Raw genomic sequence first — 26,019 nt, 5'->3', positions numbered from 1 at the left:
TCCCCCCCTGCCCTGTTAGCTCAGCAAAAAGTCTAGGAGTCATCATCAGCAAGGACCTCTCCATGAAGCCCCAGATCAGTGCCGTGGTATCTTCTTGTTTCCTTCATCTTCGGAAGATCCGTAAGATCTCCCGATTTTTAACCACGGAGGCCTTGACTCTGGCTCTGTTGGCCCTTGTAATCTCCAGGATCGATTATGCCAATGCACTTTATGTTGGCATTCCGGCGTACCAGCTAAATCGCTTACAGCTGGTACAGAATCAGGCCGCGAGACTAATCTTCCATCAGCCTAGACATCTTCATGTCCGCCCCCTGCTTACAGCCCTTCATTGGCTTCCAGTGGCCAATCGCAGCGAATTTAAACTTGGCTGCATTATTTTCAAAGCCCTGGCCGGCCTTGGTCCTGTATTCATTTCTTCTCTTCTTCACCGCTATTTTCCTTCGTGTAACCTTCGTTCTTCACACTTGGCCCTACTTATTACTCCCACCTTCAACTGCAAAAAACATGGTGGTCTCAGATTCTCTTTTCTCGCCCCTCTTGTTGGAATGCACTCCCCTTGGAGCGGAGACTTACCTCTTCTTACCCTCACTTCAGATCCCTTCTGAAAACTGTTTCGTCAAGCCCATGGATAATCACTTTCTTTATGAAATTTGCTACACTGCTGAAATGTCTGTCTACCCCGTGCTCACAGCGCCATGAAACCGTTAGGTGTAAATGCGCTATAAAAGTATTTTTAACATAACATATGAATCTACAACTCTACATGCCAAGAACAGATGCTTACTGGGTAAGTAACATAATCCGTTCGAGGCATCTGTGCTGTAGATACACATTCTTTACATAGACTAGATAGCAGTATTCTCCCAAAGCGGTGGCTAACCAGTAGATGTTTCAGTTGACTGAAAAAGTCTCTTTAGCACTGCTTGCCCTACATTGGCTTGTTGGCGTGCTAATACATCCACACAATATTATTTGATAAATGTGTGTGGCGTAGGCCATGTTGCTGCTTTACAGATGTCAGCTATAGGGATATTACCTAAAAAGGCCATAGATATCCCTATTTTGCGAATGGAATGTGCTCTGGGGGAATAGATAGTTATTTTAGCTTTGGCATAGCAAGTCTGAATGCACTTAACAATCCAACTTGAAATGCCATTTTTAGAAATAGGATTACTTTTGTGAGGTGGTGTAAAAGAAACAAACACTTGCTTCGTTTTACGAAAATCTGTTGTTCTTTCGATATAAAACAATAAAGCTTTTCTGACGTCACTTGTGTGAAAAGCCGGTTCCCATACTGAATCAGGTTGAAGAAAGAACACAGGTAACTTAACTGATTGGTTAATATGGAAAGCAGAAACCACTTTGGGAAGGAATCTGGGATTGGTGCGAAAAACTACCCTATCTTTATGGAGATGAAAGAAGGGTTCTTCTAAGCTTAACGCCTGTAGCTCACCAACTCTCCTTAATGAAGTGATTGCAATGAGGAATGCAACTTTCCATGAAAGAACCTGTAAAGCACACTTATGTATAGGTTCAAAGGGTGGACCCATGAGTCTTGTAAGTGCAACATTAAGATTCCACACTGGTGCCGGAGGGATTCTTGGTGGTATAACTTTTATGCCCTCCATAAAGGTTTAATGACAGGAACTTTGAACAAAGACAAATGCTGTATGTTTGCAAATAAGCAGCTACTGCTGCAAGGTGCAATCGTATAGATGCGTAACCTAGCCCAGATTGCTGTAGGTGCAGAAGTTAACAGACAATTTTCTGAACAGAAGCATCTAGAGGTAGAATTTTGTTATTATAGTGGACAACAAACCATTTCAATTTTGCTGCATAGCAAGCTCTGATAATAGGTTTTCTTGCTTCCTTCAGAATAGTCATACAGTCTGGTGGGAAATATAAATATCCAAACTCTATGACTTCGGGAGCCAAATTGCTAAGTTGAGCTCCTCAGGATTTGGATGCTTGTTTTCTCCATGGTTCTGAGTGAGGAAACTGGAGGTGAGATGTAGCTTTTGATGTGGAACTACTGAGAGCTCTAACAGAGTGGTGTACCACGGTTGACGGGCACATGTGGTAGCTACCAAAATTAGTGTGAGTGATGTTTGCCTGAGTTTCCGAACCAGAAATGGAACGAGTGGCAGAAGCGGAAAAGCGTAGACAAATATTCCTGACCAATTCATCCATAGGGCATTGCCTTTGGATAGAGGGTGTGGGAGCCTGGAGGCGAAGTTTGGGCATTGTGTGTTGTCTTCTCTGGAGAACAGCTATATTTGTGGATATCCCCATAGTTGAAAGTATGGAAGGAGAACTTGGGGATGTGTATTTGCTGTCTCCTTCTGCTGAGGAGGTCGGCAATGTGATGGTCCACACTTGGGAGGTGTTCTGCGAGAAGTTGAACCTTGCGATGGTTTGCCCATTTCCAAATTGTCAGACAGTCATGACAGTAAAGAGTGTGTCCCCCCCTCTTTTGTACATAGTACATCTCTGTCATGTTGTCCGTGCAGACTAGGACAACTTTGCCTGTGACATGAGACTGAAATTTCTTTAGCACTAGAAATACTTCTAGAAGCTCTAGATAGTTGATGTGTAAGCGTTTGCTGTTCCAGTGACCCTGAACTGTGTAATGATGGAGATGTGCACCCCAAGCCATAAGATGCGTCTGCTGTGAGCACGACTTGTGGAACATGGTGGATGAAAGGCCGCCCTTTTGATAAATTATGTGGGTTCCACCACTGCAGAGAACGATGGGTGTGGCTGTCCACTAACCCTAGATCTGTTAATTGTCCCTGTGACTGATTCCACTGACGTGCCAAGCATTCTTGTACTGGAATCATGTGTAGTCTTGCATGAGGTACTATTGCAATGCATGACTCCATAATTTCCCAGTAGCCGCATGAAAATCCGGGCTGGCAAGGTTTGTTTGGTTTGGAACAGTAGCAATAGAGTTTGGGTATTGGAAATACTGTGTTGAGTGGCTCCTAGATAAGATTGTATCTGTGAAGACTGTAGGTGAGACTTTTGAATGTTGACTGTGAAAGCCAATTGGTGGAGTAGGTGTAGTGTGTTCTAGACACTTTTGGTGTGTGCTGGCTTGTGTCAGCCAGTCTTCTAGGCATGGGAAGCCATTCATTTGTTGTCTTCTGGGATGAGCTGCCACCACTGCTAGACATTTGGTAAATGCTCTGGGAGCAGTAGTCCCTCCTAATGGAAGTACTTTGAACTGATAGTTTCTGCCTGCTATCTTAAATCTGAGGTATTTGCGGTGAGCAGGATGAATGGGAATGTGAAAATATGTGTCTTAAGTCCCTGAAGAAGACCTGGCTTGGCAGTTCTGGCTGGACTGTTCCCGTGAGGCACAGGGTCAAGACTGATCTGCATATAGCTGGGTATAAAGTGAGGTGGCGAAGTGAGCTAAAGAATGATGATGGATTCAACCGAGATCTGTGACGGGGGGTGAGTGTCTGAAAAGTTTCAGCGCCCCGTCCATCATCTCTCTTTGTTTGCAACTGTCCTTTGATAAACACAGGATCTGACTGCGAGGGTTTATATTTTTCATCTACTCTTGGAGGTAAAATACATGCTCAGACAGGGTTTTTAATGAGATCATCAGCATGCTTCATCATGCCTTTAAGCATAGTGAGTGTTTGACTTGGCCTGTGTGTGGACCCAAGTGTTTCAAATGAAAAGTCCTCTTCTAAGGTCTCTTTATGTAAGGCCACCGCATGATACTCTGCTGCTCTAGCAATGAGTTGTTGGTAAGCCATATTATCGTCTGGTGGTAATGGCTTTGCAGGGTAACGGTCTGGGTCGTTATCTACTGGAGGGTCAATGGTGTAATCATTCCATAGGTCTACAGGCAAATGAGTATAATCATCCCCACCTGGATCTGTATGAGGAGATCCCTGAGGGGCTGTGTGTAAGGGATCTTCAAATAGTAACTGTAAAGAAGATAGTGGAAGCGGAGAGGGTTGTGGGGCAGGATAAACAGGGCTGTTAGCCATGTCCTCCTTCTTTAGAGGACTCTTATTGAAAGCGTCTTCTGAAGGAAGTTTGTTTTTTGCTGTGTTTTAGCAGATATATGTCCAGTATCGGGATTAATATAAACCTTTTTCTGTTCAGGGTCCAATTTGGCCTTAAGAACGTCTTAAATTGGTCCAGGAGGTTCGGAGAGACTATCCTTAGATTTTGGTGTCTAAATCGACTTGTCTTTGGTAGTGGAAGTTTCGTCTCCAAAGCATGAATTTGTTTCAAAGCAGAGGGATTTGGCTCCAAACTAGATTTGTCCTTGGAGCCTGAGGGTTTCGGATCCAAAGGTATTTTCGGTCGGCTCGGTCCCAAGCCGAAAGTCTTGACAGTTTGTTTTGGTGCCCAGAGGCTTGGCGTCGGAAAACATTGTCTCGTGCTGACCTTAGCCAGAAGGCAGCGGTAGTGCTGTAGCCCTATGTGTTTTGGAAGAGGATTTAGGGGGCAAGGGGGTCTTCGGTAGTCATGGCAACTTGTCCCGGAGGCACATCTTTGAAACCCAGATCGATCTCAAGCCCGGAATCGGACTCTGGAATGGAGAAGGCCTCTTCTTCTGCGGCAGACGATTCGATCCCCCCCTTGCTCGGATCCTTCCCTAAAGATATACGGAGTGCGTTGGATGCTTTGACGTTGCATCTCTCTTCGTCGAGCCCGATGATTGCGTAGTCTCTTCCTCGACCAAAATGATTTACAAGCGTCGCAGTCGTGCTCCTGGGAAAGGCACAAGTTATAAACTTGATGTAGGTCGGTGCAAGCGTACTTGGTGTGGCACCAAAGACAGGACTGGAAAGGAGTCCGTTCCATCGGCAGAAGGCTGGACCGACACGACTAGGCAGACGGCAGGGAAACGCATACGGAAACAATATAGTCGAGGGCAGAGTGGATTGCGCACCAAGGGGAACTTTAAGAACGGTTTCAAATCGGAGCGCAGCATATATGTCCGAACCCAGTGGCTGAAAAAAACAATGAAGTCGATGTCCATGCGCACTATCACCCAAAGGAGGAATCACCTTACCTTGTGATTTCGAAGAAAAACAATTTGCAAACATCCCAACCAAACACTAGATGGCAGGAGTATGCAAAGCATGTGTATTTGCAGCACACATGCCTTGAATAAACAGTTAAGCGTCGAGGGCGCGGAAAAAAGGGAACGGACGTCAGCATGCTGACAAGGTATTCTTATGGCTCCCATGACATCACGCGGAGTTGCGTGCGTAGCCGTTCCACTGTGATGTCCTCGTTAACATGGGAGAGCGGAGGAGAAAGGTTTCTATGGAATGCTGCACATTGGGGGTAATTCAAAAGGAGGAATTCACAGGCAGATGTATCCATCAGAAATAGATACATAAACATACCAAATAAATTATAACATAAGAGAAAACAACAAAATTCAGCTGCTCAGTTTTTAATGGTTTTAGAATTAATTTTACCATTTGAATTGCACCATCTTTTTTCATTTATGGAAGAACAGATTACTCTAACAGTTCAAAATAAAAGAGGACAACCATAACTCCAACTTTTATATGGAATGAGGGAGAAAGTAGGAAAAATCACTATAAATGATGTAATAATGCAATTGAAACAATCATTTCATAGAGATAAACACTTTTGATTTTTAACCTACCTCAAAAGTGTTGTCCAGTCTATAAATAGGGGAGGAGTTCATAGCACTGACAATCTCCAGCACACCATTAAAGTTGTTCAGCTCTTGAAATACCTGAAGTATTTCAATTATACGACTCACTACAATTACCCGTTCATCAAGGTTTTCTGTTTCAACAATGCTCCTAAATGAGGAAAAATAAATGATCTGAATATGCAAAGTAATGTTTCCGATTTCAACAATGTACAAGAATTCTTAAGTTGTAGAACTAAAAAAAACAAAAAAACGTTAGAAAAAAACACTTGTCAGACTGCCCTGCCTTCTGAACATGTACATACCAGAGACAGATCCACAAACGAGCAGAAAGGCAGACATATGAGCACACCACAAAACGCAAGTAAAAAGAACATTCTAGTCTTCTTCCTCTTATGCGTATTCGCCCATCCGCACACTTCTTGCCTTTCAACTCATCAATTAAGGTAACAATGCTTGACTTTCCAGATCAGGGCGCTTTGCATGGTCTTATCCTGCTCATGTGTAAGCAGTGAAGCACATGGAAAGAGGACTCTCTCTTGAATGTTATTTTCCACCCATTATTGCTCGCAAGGAGACTCTTGGCAGATGGCACAACAGTAAAACTTCAAAGGGAAAGTGTGCTTATGTGAAAGAGGTGTGCGAGACAGTAAGAAAGATTGAGTACGTGTGTGTGTAGGGTGACTTGTGCTGTGGCGGTTTTACCATTTGGGCGGTGGGGCATTGCCCCACTAATAATTATCGGGCAATTTATTCGAGCGGCGCGTTAATAAAAGTTTTATAAATTAACGCGCCGCTCGAATAAATTGCCCGATAATTATTGCCCTGCGGCCGTGGTATCAAGCTTCACTCATGTGTGTCACAGTATGCACTGTCTGACACTGGGTGGCGCTGGAGTGCCGGCAAAGTGCGCACTGCGCATGTGGTGTTTGCCCGACTGCCTTTCTGCAGCTAGCAAACTAAATGGATTTTTAAAAGCAAGCACCTGCAGAGTACGGGGTTTGCCTATGCAACATACCCCAGTGCTTGTTAAAAGAGCGGCGTTTTTTTCGTGCTCAGTCCAATCCTGATGCTGTTCTCTTTAGAGAGCAGTTCTCCTCTAAAGAGAGCAGCGTTAGGATTGGCTACTACTGTAGTACTGTCCTGTAACAGTACTACGACTGTGTTCTGTTCTCAGTCTAGTGTCTCACCGCGGGGGTGGGAGCATCTAAAGCAATGCCCAATCACTGTAGTGGCTTAGTGTTAAGCCATTTAGTGATTGGGCATTTCAGTTGTTGCTGGGCAAATCGGGCCGGCCCACGGCCAGTCACCCTTCCTCCTCGTGGTCGACTCTGTCGTGACTCGTGCGCATGAGGGATGGACAGAGACTGTCTGGTCACCGTCTGAGGCCTCACCTAGTCGTCGAGTCTCAGAGTCTGTCATCAGGGTTGGACGTGTGAAATTCAAATTCCTATGTGCAGGTATGGACCTAGGCTGAAATATTATATAAAAAAAAGTTAAAGTTGACATTTATGCTCAGGCAGGGCCCGGCTCAGGCCTCCCACCGGCTGCAGCCGATACTAGGCAATAAAGCAGGCGCTCAGCTCTGCCCTGAGCCAGCGCAGCTATTGCAAAAGCACAAGTTATGCATATTCAACACACCAGGCGGCAGGGGCAGTCTTTTCTGGGGCCACTAACAGCCACTCAGAGCCTAGTGCTAAACACAGAGGGGGCCTTTGTGAGTCGATAAGGCGCAGATCTCTAAATCTGCCCCAATGTGTGTTCAGGACCGCACGTGAAACACGTGCAAGACATTTTACGAGGGGTGTGTGTGTCATATGTGGTGTGTTCAGAAAGCACCTGTCTGTTGTGGCCTAGTCCTCTCGCTCAGCTAGGCTTCTCCACACCACCGAAATGGGTGATCCTCGGCAATTCGTGAACATGCCAGCGCCAAGTTTTAGGAGCTATGATAAAGCTGGAGAGTTCCAAAGGGTGAGATTATGAGTTGAACTTTGCAGGGATAGGAAAATGCATCATGTTAGCCGGAGACACTTTAAATATGACATTGTCAAGGCCACCATATGCATATAAGCCTAGTGGTACCGTACCCCCCACCTGTGCCTGCTTTACAGCCAGTCGGTGCACACTGCAATGAGAGGTACGGCCGGGGCTGTCTCGGGGAGTTCACACCTCGTGGTGCACGTCAGACAGATTTTGTCACTCGCAAGCACAGAAAAGCGGGTGTTAACAACCCGTAACACGCATTCGCTTTGTTCACTAACCAGCGCTCAATTTAACACGTCCTAAAACGACACATCAGAGTTTATCTTGGAATTTAACGACACAATGTAAATTGTGCAGTGTGGACTTTGGAGAGCGAGTCTGTGTTCTGCACTGGTCGATCGGTGCTGACGTCGTTTTGTACTGATCCCTCTGGGCAACATACCAAGGTACTGGTGAAACTGTTGTGTATTTGTCCACTGTGCCTCAACAATCCTGTTTTTTGTACCCCCCTCCAATGTAAATTGCTGTCTCAGGTACCTGAAGTGTGCCACCCTTGCGTTGTCGCATGTGCCTGGCACCAGGAGTTTACACAAACGCCTCATTACATTTGTGTGGGTCAATGCACCTGTTGCACTAATTATTGTGTGGCCGTAGTCTGATCCTACGCAGACTGAAAACATGTTATGTGCAGTCGTAAAATACGTTATCTGGAGCACCGACGAACAGTGGCTACATCAAGCACCATAAAATAAATACAGGTTATTGTACCACTTTCCAATCCTCGCCTCAACACATCAGCTTCCTTTGCATATAGCATTTGTATTATTTTTGCATTTATATAGCGCCTACTTCCCCCGACGAGGCGTTGAAGCGCTTAATTGCACTTGAAAGTTCTGGACTGTGACTGCACCTTTGTTGCCTTCCAACCGCGAACCGAAAGGCATCCGCTTTAATTGGTATTACAGACTCTGCTTTATTATTATTAATTCTGAATATCCTGAGGTGTGTAGATGACCCCTGGGGCGCCTGGGATAAGGGGTTCAGTGCCAGCGAATACAAAAGAGGTGACCAAAATCTCGGGGCCCTGACCAACTTTGAAATGGAGCATCTTCATTCTCATTTTTTATTTATGAGTGTAATAAACAAAGGCAAAACTTATCGCAGCCCTTTAAATGATAAAGCTTTATAAAATATATAAACTGATCAAGTTTATTGTCGAATATCGGAAGACATTGCCGTCTTAGTCTTTGCCGTGGCTCTGTGCAGAAGCAGGGCCGGGCCGTCTGACTGATAATCTTGTAATTCATACACATAGATGCTTATTCGTTGCTTCACTGCTATCCACTGTAGGAAGCTGGTGGTGTTTTTTTTGGTGTGGACTTGTTAGACTGTGTTCTTAGGTGTGGATTCCAGCGCTACCTCTTTTAGTTTTGATACCTTTTTTTAATGGGCAAGGGCGATAATATGAATCAATGTAAAGATGGCGGAGTGCACTAGCTTTGGAGACCAAGCATATCCCTTTCCGTCTGAAACTGAATGTCGCTAAAGTGACCGCCAGTGCAGTTGTTTACTGAAGTGCTTGTTCATCAATCAGTGCATGGGTGCATCAATCAGTGCAGGGCCTGGGAGCATTATTCGCTATGGGAGGGGTGTAATCTGCTTACATTTGTTGCATCTTTTCAATTAACCATTAAAAACTGGAACACAAATTGAAAATACACTATTAAGAGCCACAGTTGCTGCTTATTTATCTTTTGCAACTAACAACCATAGACAAAGCTAGTAGTCCTGACTTCTTGTAAGTATGATGTTACTTGTTGTATCATATATCTGGATGCAATGACAAAAACAACAAAATACCAGTTTTAAGTCTTCCTTTGAATTTGTATTTGTTGCATATTTTCCTTAGTGCATGTATTGTTTCAAAGGAAGATTAATTTTCACTGGAGAAGATTTTACCTCTGTAATTTATACATCAACTGCTAACTAAGTGCTACAGCTGTTGTGTGTTAGTTAGGCAGTACTCCAACATCCTACGCACAATGTGTTTTTATCGTTATCGAAATTGTGCCAAAGTGCAAAGCTGTCCTCCTGGTTCCAGTGTCCGTTTTCCTAATGGCATGTCTATGACTGTGACATGTTCATCTCCAGACTACAGAGCTTATGCCAGCTTGCCCACGTCAACCTTCTAGAAGTCCACATGGCCTACAAAAGCAATGCTAAGGCAGGCTTAACCACTTTCCAGGAGTGTGATCCGAGTCCCTTAATAATTCAGATGATCATCGCCTGCATGTAGACTACACATAGGAACCAAAAGTGTGCCCCCTATACTGTACTGGTCAATGCAAGGTATTCCATTAGCCCACTTAGTAAAATTCACGTGTATTGTTATAAGAAGGTGAAACCTGATGTATAACCCAAATGTAATGTGCAGTGTACAGGGTCAAGTCTTTGTGGAACACTTAAGCCAAGGGTCTCCAACTTTTTCTGTAATAAGAGCCACTTATGATCAAAGAAATGCATCGTGATGTGATCACTAAGGGGTGCCTCAGCACATTCTGCAAGGGGGGGCTCATTTTGCGTTACACCACTGTACATGCCTGCCCATATTTTACAGTTTGAATGCTTTTGTTAAAAGTCTGTGTGTTTGGTTGACACAACTACATTTTGTTGTATTTGCTTTTCAGCATTTGGTAAAGCCTCAGGCTGCCCAACAAATTTTTGGGCAAATCAAGCAAAGAAGAAGAGGCGCCAGCCTCCTTTTCTGCTACAACACAGCCAACAACCCCAGTGTTTAAGGTAAGGAAACTGCTGCTATATTTTACATTCTAGTAGTCAAGGGCTATGTAAGTTGTGTACATGGTGGGTGGCGTCTAAAGACATGCACCAAACCTCATACGTTGTACTTTGATTATTGACAGGTAACACTAACATTGGTAACACCATGCATACAGTAGAGCAACTACTTGCAAAGCCGTTCATTGGACTGAAACGTGAAGAGAAACTAATTGTAAAACAATTAGGACCTCACCGGCCAGACCTAAACCTACAACAAAGTTCCCTAGACAGAGGGAAGCTTTACACACGTTCTTTCACAAACACCTGGTACACAAAAGTTGATTGGCTTACAGGATGTCCTTCAACAAATGCTCTGTTCTGCTTCCCCCGCCTGCTGTTTGGTGGTGAAACTCCGTGGACCAAAAAAGGAGTAAAAGACTTGAAGCATTTGTCAGATAAAGTAAAGAAGCATGCACACACGAAAATACATATGGAAAACCTGACAAGACTGGGAATGTTGGGAGATACACCGATTGAAGCCCACATAAGCGAGGCCTACCGAAAAACAATACAGAAGCACAATGAAGCAGTTGATAGGAATAGACATGTGCTATCAAAAATCATTGACTGCATTCGTTTCTGTGGTGATTTTGAACTGGCTTTACGAGGGCATGATGAATCGGAAGGTTCTGCAAATCCTGTGATATTCAAAGGGCTTGTGGACTTAATAGCAAGCATAGACCATGTAATGGAAGCACATCTATTAAGTGCTAGTGTCTTCAAGGGCACCTCTAAAATCATACAAAATGAACTGCTTGAGTGCATGCTAGAGATTGTAAAAAGCACTATCGTACAAGAGCTGAAAAACACAGACTTTGTGGCTATTCAGGCTGATGACACCACTGATGTGGCCACAAAAACACAGTCAGTAGTGGTCTTTCGGTACCTTGACTGTGACAACAAAGTTGTGGAAAGGTTCTATGGTTTCACCCATTTAAGAGACTCTTGTGCAGAAAGCATTTCTTCAGTTATTCTACAGGAACTAAACTTGATTTTTCCAGAGCAGCCTCGAAAACAAAAACTGATTGCACAAAGCTACGATGGTGCTGCAGTAATGAGTGGAACCTCCGGTGGAGTAAAAAAAAGTTAAAGATGTGTACCCTAATGACTGACTGACTGAATTATTTTTTGAGCGCTCTTATGCCGAGGCGTCTTGGCGCTGTAGGACGAAAAAGAGGTATAGGCTTAGGGCACCGTGAATAGCCATGTCTTCAAGGCCTTTCTGAACTTTACTATGCTCCTTTCAGAACGAAGTGCAGATGGTAGACTGTTCCAGAGCTTGGGTGTTTGATGGGAAAAGGATCTGCCACCCCAGCGGACTCTCTTGGTCCTAGGGATATGTAGCAGATTTTGGGAGCTAGATCTAAGTGAGCACTCAGGTACATATGGAAGAAGAAGGTTGGAAAGCTGCTTGGATATCTGCCCATAGAGGGATTTGTGGGCCAGGCACATAGGCGCAGAATCCAATTCAAGGTTAACAGGCAGCCAGTGCAGGTCGCGAATTGCGCTGGAGGTGGAGTGTCGTTTAGGGAGATTAAGCAAGACTCTTGCCGCAGCATTCTGAATTGACTGGAGTCTGTCAAGTTGTCTTTCTCCTGCACCAATGTAGAGGGCATTGCAATAGTCTACCTTGGACATTGTCAATGCTCCCACTACCGTTTTCCTCAGGGCGAATGGGATGTAGGGCAGGATTTTACGGAGGACCTTCAGTGTGAAGAAGCAGGCTGAGGTGACCTGGCTGATTTGGGCGGTACAGGTAAGGTCTTTATCCATTATGAATCCCAGGTTTCTAACCTTGTTGGCCGGAACAGGGCAGGTGCCTGCCTCTGGAGGCCACCAGAGGTCATTCCAGATGGAGGGTTTATGGCCGAATTCGATCACCTCCGTCTTTTCTGTGTTTAATTTGAGGAAGTGATCGTTCATCCACTTCTTTATGTCTGACAGACAGTTCTTAAAACTGGTGGCGGAAGCTTCCACCGTCTGCGCAAGTGAGACTGCCAGTTGGGTGTCGTCAGCGTAGGAAACTAGATGCAGGCCATGGGATTTTATCAATGCAGCCAGAGGGGTGATGTAGAGATTAAAAAGGGTTGGTGATAGGGCCGATCCCTGAGGAACTCCGCAGGGCAGGAGGAACTCGTCCGACTGGAGGCCATCCCAATAAATTCGATGGGTGCGCGCCTCAAGGAAGGACTTGAGTAGATTTAGGGCTGTGTGTGAGATACCTAACTCCTTGAGTCTGTTTATGAGGACATTGTGGTTAACGGTATCAAACGCCGCTGTGAGATCCAGAAGGATCAGTGCGGCTCTGCCTCCCTTATCCATAGTCTGACGTATGTTCTCCGAGGCTATTATTAGAGCTGTCTCGGTTGAATGACAGGCCCTAAAGTCATGTTGTGTCGGATCTAGTAGATGGCTGTCCTCCAGGTGTTTGGTTAGTTCCTTGTTCATAGCACTTTCCAGAATTTTGGCGGGAAGGGGTAAACATGATATTGGGCGGTAGCGTTTTGCTTCATTGGGGTCTAGTGTCTCTTTTTTGAGGATGGGCCTAATACAGGCCTTTTTCCAACTGCTGGGGAACTGGCCGGAAGTGATTGCGATATTCAGGAGCGGGGTAAGTGCTTGACTGATCGTGTCAGGAACCAGGTGTAATACATACGGGGGACATGGGTCAAGTGGGGAGCCGGATTTAGTGTGAAGAAGCAATGTGGCGACCTGGACATCGCTCAGCAAAGCAAAGTTGGGGAATTCTGGAGCTGGTGACTGTCGATCTGTTTCGCGAAGGGATTTCTGACAAGTGGGTAGCCGACTAAGATCATTATAGACTGTCTGAACTTTCTGTTGGAAGAATTGAGCTATATTTTCCACAAAGTCTTGACATGGTTTGAAAATAGTGTCTCTAGGACTTTTAGCTAGGTGAGTAATGGTGTTAAACAGTTCTTTTGAGGAGTTCGAGGATTCCTGTATCTTCCTTGTATAGAAGGCTACCTTGGCTTGCTCTATTAGCTTATATTCGTGTAGAGCCGTTGTATACTCAGTTCTAGACTGAGAGCTGTAGTCAATTCGCCACCGCCTCTCCGCCCTTCTACATTTTATCTTTAGCAGTTTAACTTCAGGGGTATACCATTGTGAGGTGGCTGAACGAGTTCTGGGTTTCTTTATTTCTTCTGGGGCTAGATCGTCCATAGCCTGGGTAAGCCAGGTGTGGTATTTGTTTGCTCCGCTGTTGCTATCTGTGCTAGGGAGAGGGGGCATGTTTCTTCTGAGTGTATTAGTGAGAGATGTGGCTTCAAGTTTTTTCCATGGACGAATTTTAGTGGGAAGAGCAAGGTCATTTCTCCTGGGACTTGTCAGTGTAGCTGTGAGGATAAAGAAAATAGCAGCATGGTCCGTCCAAGGAAACATAGTGGTGGACGTAACTTTAATATGGCGATTATTGGTAAAAATGGCATCTAGGGTATGGCCAGCAGCGTGTGTGGGTCCTGTCCTTAGTTGGGAGAGTCCGTAGCTGCGGAAATTCTCTATAAGGGTAGTGGATTCAATGGAGTTGTTATCCTCAAGATGGAAGTTAAAGTGCCCATGTGCGGTGAAGGTGGGTTGGTCTGAGGTAGATTCCAGAAGAGTTAGGAGGGCGTTAGTAAAGGGACCTCTGGAACCTGGGGGCCGGTATACCAGGATGCCAGAGAATATTACTTGGTTGTTTAACTTGACCGTAAAGGATAAAGCCTCTTCTTCTAATCCGGGCTGTGGGAAAAAGTGTATTTTAAAAGTTGACCAATGAATGATGGCTACCCCCCCACCAGTGGTTCCTTGCCTGTCCATATTTGCTAGGGAGTAGTCGGTGGGTACTGCGGTGTGCCAGTCAGTCCCAGATGAGTCAGTGGCCCATGTTTCTGTTAGGAAGGCCAGATCAACCAAATTGTCTGTAATAAGGGCAGCGATTTCGTGTTTATGCTTTGGCATTGACCTAACATTTAAGAGTACGTTTTTCAGAGTTTTGATAAGTGGCTTGCGCCGACAGGTCGGGGGCTGATCTGGGGAGGGACAGAGGTTGGGCCCTGTTATTGTGTGGAGATTGTTAAGTACAGGATGTGGTATTGTGACACCACAAGCCCGACATGTGCAGTTATGCATCTTACCTCTGTCAGGAAGCATTATCCGGCCTTGGCATTCGTTACGTCTTAATTGCATAAGTGCTTCTCTTGAGTAGACGTGGTTAGGGGGGGTTACTGGAGTTTGGGCATAGTCTAGGGCCCTGGGCTCTGGTCCGGCGCGGGCGGGCGTAGACGAGCTTGCCTTTGGCGCGCCCGCTGCGCGTCCGAAGCAGCATGGGGCTAAATAGACTCGTAGGCCGGAAGTCGCGGCAACTAGAGCGCATGGCACCAGTCCTCCCCACCTAAGATGGCGGCTATGAGGCCTGCTGGTGACGAGACAGCCCAATATTCCCTCCGCAGCAAACGGGACTTCCCGCGGCGGAACGAGGAATGGGGCGTCAGTAGGCAAGTGCAATTATTAGTCAATTTGTGCAAATGCGCAAAACACGTTATGTACAGTTTAAAAATTAAGGCTTTTTAGTGCAGGTTACTAAGAGTATGCAGTACACAGGTTAAAAAACGTTGTAATCACGTTTCTATAGTCATCTTGTGTGCAAATGAGCAAGCAATGGAACTGTGCAAATTTCAGACAATAAAACAATAGTGCCGGTTTTTTAAAAGTATGCAAGTATACAGAGCGTATTAGTCACGCTGCTGGTATTGTTAGTTACATTAGCAGAGATAGACACCCGATTCGTCCTAGTTCCGATTCGTTACGTGCACTGTTATGCCCACCAACTAAATCTGATCATGCAACAATCAGTAGGAAAGATCTCCGAGGCAAAGATATTCTTCATGATGTAGGAGGAATGGCAGCATTCTTCTCACGCTCCCGCAAAAGAACGGAGGTACTTCATACCATTGTTAACAGAAGGATTCCAAAGGAAGGCCCAACTCTGCCTAATATACCAATATAGGGTTGATCTTGAGAAATGTTTCGACACCATAGAAGCCAATCTAGACTTTGACTAAAAAAGCCGGAATGAGGCCCGTGGCTTTGCTAGAACACTGCAAGACGGGGAGTTTCAGTTTTTGCTGTTTTTTAAAATAATGCCTCAAGTTGAAACACTGTATGAAACGTTACAAATTACGTGAAATAGATACTATCCATGTGGAAACAGCTATCAACGACTTTGTCACAAGCATAACGAAAGTCAGAGAAGGGGTTGACAATTTAGACAGCACACTGCCAAATGATTCTACTTTCTCTAACCGCAGAAAAGACATCAGCAGTCTAGTCCGAATTTCCAAAGAGATATGTGACACTATAATTATACAGGCAAAGGAACCCTTTTCTTTTACAAAGCATTTGGTGAGTGCCACATTACTACGAAGTGATCTGTTTGCTATATATGATATTTCCTTCCCTGAGCAAGCACAGAATACCGCTGTGGATGCTTACCCTATGCTCAACAAAAAGGATCTGAGAACAGAATTAACTGTACTGTATGGAATGCATGTATACCGGCAGGCCACTATTGCAATTTCTTTGCTTGCTTTAATTCTGAACGTTAACATGGAAAAGACACTAACAGAAACAGTGACTTTACTAAAAATACTCATCACCACACCGATGACAACAGCAGAGGTGGAACGTTGCTTTTCCGCTTTGAATAGAATTAAAACATTCCTGAGAAATACCATGATTCAGGAAAGACTGAATGCCTTAGCGATGCTTTCTATGGAGAGTGACTTAGTTAAAAGAATACCAGACTTCAATGTTCAAGTCATTGAGAAGTTTGCTTCCATGAAAAACAGACGTGCTGATTTTAATTACAAAAAGTGAACACTATTTAAATGCTTCTAGTTTGCGTCCTGTTTGTTTGTTATTAAAATACATCTGTGAGGTACTCAGCAATGCATTGTGTTTCAAAGTCTGTTATGAAGCTCTGTGGTTATGATGAAGATGATTAAGCAGCTACCTATGTTATATGACACCACTTTCTTAATGTAATAACTGCACTTTCACAATTGCTTTATTAACCTTCCTGCTTTCACAAAATTTGCTTGAAAATGCACCATTTGTCCACTCTTTTTTCAAAATTTTCCTCCCGAACCCTCCTTAGGGGGTTCGGGCTCGCTCGCTCGCTACGGTGCAGTAATATTATCTTTTTATGCCTCACCACTTTCAAATGTCACCATCTGCCCATCTAGCAGACAAGCACACCATAAATATGGTAGGTCCAAAAAAAAAAAAAAAAGAGGCCAATAGAGAAGCATTCAAGAAATCAAGCGCATAGCGCATAGAGCACACCAGGAGGTAATCTGATGCTATTATGTGAACTGCAAGAGAACTAACCTTCTTAAATAAACGTCACTTCTCTTGGAGCAAACCCCACCCTATGGTATAAAGGTGAACTGGGCATAGTAAAATTGCATACCTGGAGGGCTCATTCTGAACATGGAACATGAGGATCACATCAGTGAAAAAAACAAATGTACATTTTACTTTTAATACACTGACTTTGAAACAAAAATGCAATTCCTCCAGCTTCTTGAAATGAAAAAAGATTAAAAAATGTAACGTGTAAAAAAGTGTTGCTTCTTTGATTCCCTCATGTTAACCATTATATGATAATTTATCAGCGGTCTTCTATTAAAAGACTGTAAGCATCCACAACTATACTACATGATCAAATTTCCCTTTTTCACATGGTCAGTTCTAGGTCAAGGAATTTTTCCTTTTCAGAATTTCAAAATCAAGAAAGCTCAACTTTAACAACTTCAAGTCAGATTCACTAAATTATCCTTATGCCAATAATACTCAAGTTTCATTCGTCAACTGATCTACCCATTCTGAAACCGATAAAGAATTACCTGGCTTCATAAAACTTCTCATCAGGGCTATGCAAGCTGTGGTCTCCTGTGGTTATAATGGATGTGGGGGTCCATCAATGACAAACAGAAAGGAGGCATTCCTGACTGAGCAGACCACAAGATATATCAGGAGAGTGTTGTCATGGAGAGGATATTATCCAAAGGCCAGGGTGAAGAGGCGAGTCTTTAGGAATCATCCAATTTTAAAAGGAGTATTTTATCATTCCTAGATGGAGAGGAGGAGACTTCCACTGGGGTTGAGACGCTGAAGTAAAAAGGGTGACAGCCATATCTCCAGCACTAGACCGAACCGGCTGACAGTTAATGGGACATAAGGCTTTTGGCTAGAACTGCAAGTGGCCATGGGGCATCCCTGTGTATGAGGCTCAGATGGGCACAAAGCTGTACAAAAGGCATGCATAGAAATAAATAGGAGATGGAGGCCAAGGCTCCGAAGCCCATGCGAACCATTAGCATAACGATTTGTATTGGTAAAGGATGATTGAAGATTGTCAGATTTCAGATGATGAAGCGCACATCCCGAGGGGTAGCTGGGAAACAGCATCTTGTTATAGGCTGGTTAACACACCTCTGTGGTCAGATAGTAATCCGATTTTTCTCCACTAACTTAATATATCAGTAGACACCGACGAATAAGTTATTTCCCATCGGTAATGCTCTTTCAGGTAGAGACTAGCTACAGATTCCTCAGTTTTGTAATATTCTCCAGGCATCAGGACTGTATCTGATAATTTTTCAGCAGTACCTCTCTGCACTGGTAGGTTGCATCGCGCTGCAACCATTACACACAGGAAATGGCATAAGGAGCCAATATAGGTGCCATTCCTGCAGGATGACATCAGTTGCTTTTGAGAATGTCCATACCCCAAACGCAAAGCCCCAAAAGGAAATTAGCTGTGATCAGTGTGCAGATTCCTTGCCACTGGATTTGATTAATGGATAGATTTCAAACACAGGATGGGGAGGATGGAAGGGTCGGTGAGGAATCTGCAGCTAGATATATCTCTACCACCAGAAAGAAATGTACCAAAGGCAAGTAACTTGTTCTTCTGATATAGAGACTTCTAGCCATAGATTCCTCACCTTTTAATATGGATAGCAAAGCAATACTTGGAAGTGGGTCTATGAATGGACTCAAACCAGAACGCCCTGCAGGACCGAGTGGGCAAATCCCCTCTAGGCAAACCTAACTATCCAGACAAAACTGTCATTAACTTATGAAGGAATGCCCATGCAGCCTCCTGGCAAATGTCCAGGACAGGGATTCCATGTGCCAATGGGCTAGTAGCAGCTTTGGCACTGGTAGAATTAGCACACAGGATTTTCCAAAGGCTGGTTTTTGGACAAGGCATAGTAGATCTGCATGCAAAGCACGCTCCAGCAGGAGATGGTTCTCTTGTGCATAGTCTTGCCATTGTTTGCTATAGAAAACCCCACTAACAGCTTATCATCCACCTGGGGTTCGTTGGTATGATCAACATAAAAGCTCAGCACTCTCATACTCCAAACGGTGGAGCCTCTCCACTTCCTGAGAGCAGAGCACAGCATGCAGGCAAGGTTGATCTTTCGACTGACCTTGAATGGTGTGTCAACTTCAGGCAAGAAGGATGCCAGAGTCTGAATAATCATGCTTGTCTGGGAAGGAGGTGGTGTACAGCGGATGTAAAAGAGAGCCTGAAGATCACTCACATGCCGTGCACGCTATTGTTTTTCCTGTTTCTCTTAGAACAGCCATTGTGTTTTCTGGTAGCTTTAGACAACCAAAATCTAAGTATTTAAGAGCCAGGCTGCCAGGCTTAAAGGCTCTGGTTCTTGGTGTAGTACCCTTCCTTCTTCCATTGACAATTAATCTTGTTGTGTTGGTAATTTCTGAATGTTCCCCTGAGTTATTTCCCTTGGCTCTGAAAACCGTGTTTGCCGCGCCAACTGTAGGGCAATTAGTATTAGTGTCATTATGTTTCTCCTGCATTTGCTGATCACTCTGTGTACCAGTGCTATCCGGGGGAAAGCATAAGGAAATATCCCTGACCAGATTATCAACAGTACATTTCCCTGGGATCGGTGGCTCTCCAACTCGAAAAGATCTTCTGGAGTACTTTTTGGTATAGTTCCCACAACCTGAAGCTTGTCTGCTACTTTTAAAGCTAGACAGACTGTCTTTAGTTCCAATATATTGATGTGTTGCACTGCATCTCGTTCCTTACAGAATCCTCTCACCTTGAGCGAGCCCATGTGAGCTCCCCAACCCATTTGTGAGGCATCTGTAGTACTTGTTACTGTTTGAGTTGGTTATGCAAAGTTCCTCCCTTGCATAATATGTGATTTGTTCCACCACATTGTCTCTCCCTGTAGCTACTGCGTGACACCCAATACATCTTCCCAACTCCTTGTTGCTTGTGATTATGGGCTTTGAAGCCGTTCTTGAATTGGTCTCATAGGTAGTCGCACCTATGGAATCAAAGGGATGCATGATGCCATGTTCCCTAACAATTTCCCTACTGTTCTAGCTTGCCCCTTCTGCTAAAGATGAGTTTCCAGCAACGATGATTATTATTTTTTTCTCAGGGATATACCTTTCCCTGTATAGAGTTGATCCTTGCTTCTAGAAGACTTTTTTCCTGCTCTGGTGTTAGTGATCTCTTCTCTAAGGTTACTGAGAATCCCAACATGAATGTAGTTCTCATTACCAGCTGTATATGATCTTCGCACTTGCTTTGGGAGTTTGATCTTACTAACCAATCGTCCAAGTATAGACATGGATGCCTTGTCTTCGTAAATGAGCTGCCACTGCTTCTAGACACTTTATAAAGACTCTTGGAGCGGATTCTATCCTGAAAGCCAGTACTGTGAACTGGTAGTGAGTTTTGTTTATGTTTGTATTTTGTATTCATTGGGATGTGCAGGTAGGCGTACTTTAGGTCTATAGTTGCAATGTAATCCCCCTTTTTGTAAATAAGGGATGAGTTTCTGACAGGTTGTCATTTTTTATATGAGGTCTAAAATTGGGCGTAGAAATCAGTCTACCTTCAGTATCAGAAAATAAGTTGAATTATATCCTTTGTTGATTTCAGCTCTTGTCTTACCTTCTATTGCTCTCTTTTTCAGCACTTCCTCTACTTGCTTAAGTAGAGATATTTCTTCTTTTGAATAGACCTTTTTTGGTCCCCTTGTTGGAGGCACCTTGTCCAATTCTATGAAATATCTATACTGTATTACTTTCAGGATCCACTTATCTGATGTTCTGTTCCTCCACTCCTGAAGAAAGTTCTTTATTCTGCCTCCCACTGGTGTTGAGTGCGAGGGGTGGTGATTTCTTATTTTGCCTCCCACTGGTGTATGTGACAGGCTGTTATTTTGTGAGGAAGTCACTTATTGGCGGGGTTGTTCCTCCCCTCTGAAGCTGTCCCCTTCCCCATGTTCTTTCGTTAAAGGATTACCTTCCTTGTTGCTGGTACTGCCGGTGCTACAGGGGTGCTGAGGTTTAACTGCATCCCTGGAACACCTGATGTGACGGTCCAGATTGAAAGCCGGCTGTCCCCACAGGCACGAGTTATGGCACTGTACCTCTTCGTAAGCCTCCACTAAACTGCAGTGCCTCTATGGACTTTGCGGTTTCGTTGTCTTTCATGAACTGGTTCAGGGTGTCGACAGTGATTGCACTTGTCCCCCCCACTGTGTGCTACTATTAGAACTACTAGGTGCTGGCTTCCAACTTTGACAGGGCACTGAAGCCTGCTAAAAAGTCCCCAGTGCCAGTGCTCTTTCCCTTAATTTTTTTTTTTTTTTTTTTAAATGTATCGGACAACAATGGCAAGGCCTTTACCACCTCTGTACGTCCCTAGTAAATGGTATCCCTGGTACCAAGGGCATGGATACTAAAGAGGGTCCCTAAGGACTGCAGCATGTATTATGCCACCTTAAGGGACCCAAACACAAATTGCGTGCAGATTGCCATTGAAGGAGGCGTGAAATGGTGCAAACCATTTTGAAAACACGATACGGCATGCTCCCCGTATGCCACAACCATGCGCTCTGCATATACTATATCGAAGTCACCCCTAAAGCAGGCCTTAGAGCCTTATGACAGGGTACATTATTTTATATGTAGGGACAAATCTGCATGAACCTATATGTGCCTATGATGTCTGGTTCCATTGTCATGACATTGCAAGTGTTCAGGAAGCCATCTTAAGTATATGTACTGGGCACTGGTCATCCAGAGTTACCCAGCAGCATTATGGCATCACTTAAAATAATGGTGTTTAGTATCACACACTTCGTCTCGACAAATACATTCTAACGACAGTATTGTTTTTGTCCTGACATGCACCCAGTGGGCACCTTAGAGGTGCCATCCGAGTCCTACTAGTCTCTTAGTGCGCTGGCTGACTGGTATCATTCTGGCCCCCTGCAGATCAGAACCCGTGCTCTCGGAGTCGGAAACAATGCCTGGCCTGGAGGAAGGTGTTCACACCTCTTCCAGCAGGATGACTAGTGTTTTAGCACATCAAGGCCCGAGGCTTTAAAGCCTCTACCACCTTTGATATGCAACCCCAGCTTCCCCCTGACCTGGGATGTGCCACCCCTCTCCATAGGCCCATTTGGCACCAGGACACGTGGGGAAATCTACTAGTCAGAAGGTGTGTTCACACTCGGGCTAGTCACACCCCTAAGGTGGGCTACCTGAAATGAACAACGAAAGAAGGGACCCGCCATCTTGTTTTTATTGGAACCAAGAACTCTAGGTCAGGTCTCTGCCCACTCCCCACAGAAAGTAGCCATATAAGGGTTGTAGACACCCCAAGGGTAGGTAGCCCATTGGCTACTACCTTACACTCCACTTAACACCCGTAAATTCAGTATTTAGATGCCCCTCTGACACCAGGAACTCAGATTAGTCTACTGGGAACAGAAGAAGGACCAAGGGCCAAAACACAAGAACTGTGGACCAGCCCCGGATTTGGCACAAAACCCTGTGTGCCTGCTGCTGCCCAAAAAATTGCAAAGACTTGACTTGTCCTGCAGCTGTACATCCTCCTAAAGCCTTGGAGGGCTACAAGTACTTCACCAACTTGTCAGAATCTCCCATGAAGTGGAGGAGCCACTTTTGTGCAGTCCGCAGGCACCTACCACATCTGCCCAGTACACCGTTCCACTGACTACTGGGTACACCGAGGAAGCAGTAAGAGGACTGTGTGGCTCCCAGACATAATCCCCCTCTACCCAGTGAGTCTTGAGCTGCTAGACCTTCCATCACCAACACCTTAGGTACCAGAGCCATTGTAGCAGTCAAGTCTTGTTGAGTGTCCTATCCTGACAGCAACTCTGCCAAGGCCGACCTTCCAATGAAGGATGTCAGCATCACTGAGGCTGGCACAGAGAGTGGCCCTGCTGCCCTTTCATCAGGTTGACACCAAGAAGTGAGAGCCTTCAACGCAAACGACTCACCAGACAAAACACCTTTGCACCCAAGTCCCTCAGCCCGAGTCAACCGACGGTGCCCTCTTGCTCCAGAGACCCTCAAGAGTCGAGCTGCCAGACTTGTCCCCAAGTCACCACTTGCAGCCATTTTCTTTTTACAGGTTTCTCCATCGACTTTAACATGTAGCGTTTGAGGCTACCAACACGACCAGCACCTCTGCACCCGAAGACACTAGGGCAGGTATATCCTAACTACTGTTGATTCTTTGGAAACCCTGAAAAAGACCTGTCCTCTAAATGATATGTCTGGAAAATAAATTTTCAAGGAAAAATCTGAAAAAACACACCTGACCACAATTGACTTTTAGACAAATCTTTAGTATTTTGTCTTTCAAATGATTTGGTACTCAAGTTTGTTAAGGAAGCTGTCCAAACAAAAACAATACATCAAAACTGTGTACAAATGAAAAGGTAAAGTTGTGACTGGTGACTTAGTGCTACACAAAAGTTCCAAATAGAAGACATATACATAAACACATATATACACTATTTCATCATAGGTGTCCACATTTTAGTTACAGTTGTTTCAAACATATATTATTTCTCTAATTCGGTTGAAACTCCGTGTGGACCTATACAAAGACAGAACGTCGACGTTTCGACCCTTGAATGGATGCGCTGGCTTGGTGCATCTAAAAGCGGGTCTTCCTCAGGACTGCAAAAGGATTGGACAGCCTATAGATATAAATATAATATGGTCAAGGCCTGTGGTGTGTTAATATGTTTAATTAATGTGTGGCCATTGATTAAGCATCAGCTCACCTTATTAAAAAAGATTTTATCAACAAGGTATAGTTTTGCGGGGGAGGATGTCGTCCGACACACTCCTGTGAGGCGTGATGTCCTCTGAAAATAAATTAAAAACTGTAAACGGATTGTATCTATTAAGGAAACCAGTTAAAGCTAGACATAAGGGGTCTGTGCGTACCTGTTCTGGTTATTCTGTCTTCCACACCAGCCGGTGTGAAGCTCTGTAATGTTCAGTGCCGCCTTGGTGATCACTTAAGGAATGTAAGGGGGATCCTCTAAGTGTGGGTACAAACGTATGTACTTGGGCAAACGGAATTAACTTGTGAAACTGGATTGTGAGCTAAACCCGTCGGGGTGGTTGTTGTGGAACCCCATGTTGTGTTGCCCTTACGTGCTTATCGGAAGAAAAAGTCTGTTCTAAAAGACTGTTTAAACAAAGATTGTTACAGGTGGCGTGACGGGAGTGTTAATTTCACCGGACTGTGTCATGTAGTGCGATCATAACCTTCAAGAAGACGGTTAACTCGGGGTGCCTGACCCGTGCGCATCTTGACTATGGATCTTTACGGGCGTGGTCGAGTGATTGCCGGATTGGTGCTTTTACTAGTTATGTGCGGTACTAGTTGAAAAGCTGGTGATATCCTAACCTATTGCCGTATGTGAATGGAAGACTCAAGATAGCTAGTGACCCGAGTTTGTTAAAAGCTAAAAGAATTGCGGGCCCACTGAGTCAAAGGCTGCGAGCATAGGCAAAACTCATAGTTGCTCGGGAGCGTCTCTGGACAGTGCCGGTACTTACTGCGATAGCATGGGACGGGACGTCTTATTCGATCTCCGTTCGTTCGATAATGATAGCTACACCCTGCGGTAGCTGTCTATTTGTCATGCGCGAGCCCTGGCGGACGTGTTAGGCAATGCGTGCCGACTCATCTGTACGTATGTGTTCTGGCAAGGATTGGAATGTCTTAAAGGTGTATCATGCTAAAGGGGAAAGCTTTTGCTTCTAATAAATGGAGGTTTGTTCACCCAATTGATCATCATTGGATAACACATGCCACTAGGATCAGATTACATATAGTGGCCCTATAGCAATTATTTTTATACATGTAGAGTTTACATATTCACATAAATAATCCCTATATTTAGATGCCAGAATTAAGCGACGACTATTACATCCAGGACACACAGGGATACTACACTAATCGGAACAGGCAGAACAACAGACGTTTTGCCACCTTCTCAAACTCATCTTTTGGAAGTGGCCCAGAGAGCGAATCAGATAGATTAACCAGTAATACTGACCCAAGAACCTATCAGCAAGGGCCAATATATCAAGCACAAACTTCGAACTTCACCACAGACACTCCTAACAGAGGAAGACCGCAATATCCAGATACATTCAACCATCAAAGTGCATCCCCTTTTTTTGGGGTTCCCACATGGAACGCCAGAGACCCCAACTTGGGACGCCCTCACAGATGGAACCAGGGGACAACCAACCGCCGAGGGAACACCAGAGTTCGGTTTCAGCCCCAACCTCAACAGAACCATGGGGAAATAAGCACGAGACACCAGACATATCACTGGTAAATGCTAATAATACAGCTGGTCCAGTTGTACCCAACATTCCTGCAGCACCAAATGAAACAACGATAGGTTACCAACATGAGACCCCATTCTAAATATCTCTAATTACAAGTTAAATATGGCAGAACATGACATCTTGGCAAAGGGGTTATCATTCGTACCTACTGCTGCTCACAGCAATGTTGGCTCTGGCTTTCCCCTTTAGCATGATACACCTTTAAGACATTCCAATCCTTGTCAGAACACATACGTACAGATGAGTCGGCACGCATTGCCTAACACGTCCGCCTGGGCTCGCGCATGACAAATAGACAGCTACCGCAGGGTGTAGCTATCAGTATCGAACGAACAGAGATCGAATAAGACGTCCCGTCCCATGCTATCGCAGTAAGTACCGGCACTGTCCGGAGACGCTCCCGAGCAACTATGAGTTTTGCCTATGCTCGCAGCCGCACCTTTGATTCAATGGGCCCGCAATTCTTTTAGCTTTTAACTAACTCGGACCACTAGCTATCTTGAGTCTCCCATTCACATACGGCAATAGGTTAGGATATCACCAGCTTTTCAACAAGTACCGCACATAACTAGTAAAAGCACCAATCTAGCAATAACTCAACCACGCCTGTAAAGATCCATAGTCAAGATGCGCACGGGTCAAGCACCACGAGTTAACCGTCTTCTTGAAGGTTATGATTAAACTATATGAGACAGTCCGGTGAAATTAATACTCCTGTCACGCCGCCTGTAACAATCTCCGTTTAAACAGTCTTTTGGAACAGACTTTTT

At 44.6% G+C, this 26,019-nt stretch overlaps 1 protein-coding gene across 1 annotated transcript in view; it reads right to left on the bottom strand.

The window, feature by feature from the left end:
* SOS1 (SOS Ras/Rac guanine nucleotide exchange factor 1) overlaps positions 1-26,019 on the bottom strand; it is a 780,124-nt gene that overhangs the window by 235,696 nt on the left and 518,409 nt on the right. Inside the window, exon 16 of the mRNA XM_078649204.1 lies at positions 5,654-5,816. Coding sequence (XP_078505330.1) covers positions 5,654-5,816 — 163 coding nt within the window. The remainder of the gene's footprint in view (positions 1-5,653; positions 5,817-26,019) is intronic.

Source organism: Lissotriton helveticus, chromosome 6 (genome assembly GCF_964261635.1).
Source record: "Lissotriton helveticus chromosome 6, aLisHel1.1, whole genome shotgun sequence".
NCBI lineage: Eukaryota > Metazoa > Chordata > Amphibia > Caudata > Salamandridae > Lissotriton > Lissotriton helveticus.
The sequence above is the reverse complement of the archived record's forward strand: the minus strand, read 5'-3'. Positions and strand labels throughout refer to the sequence as shown.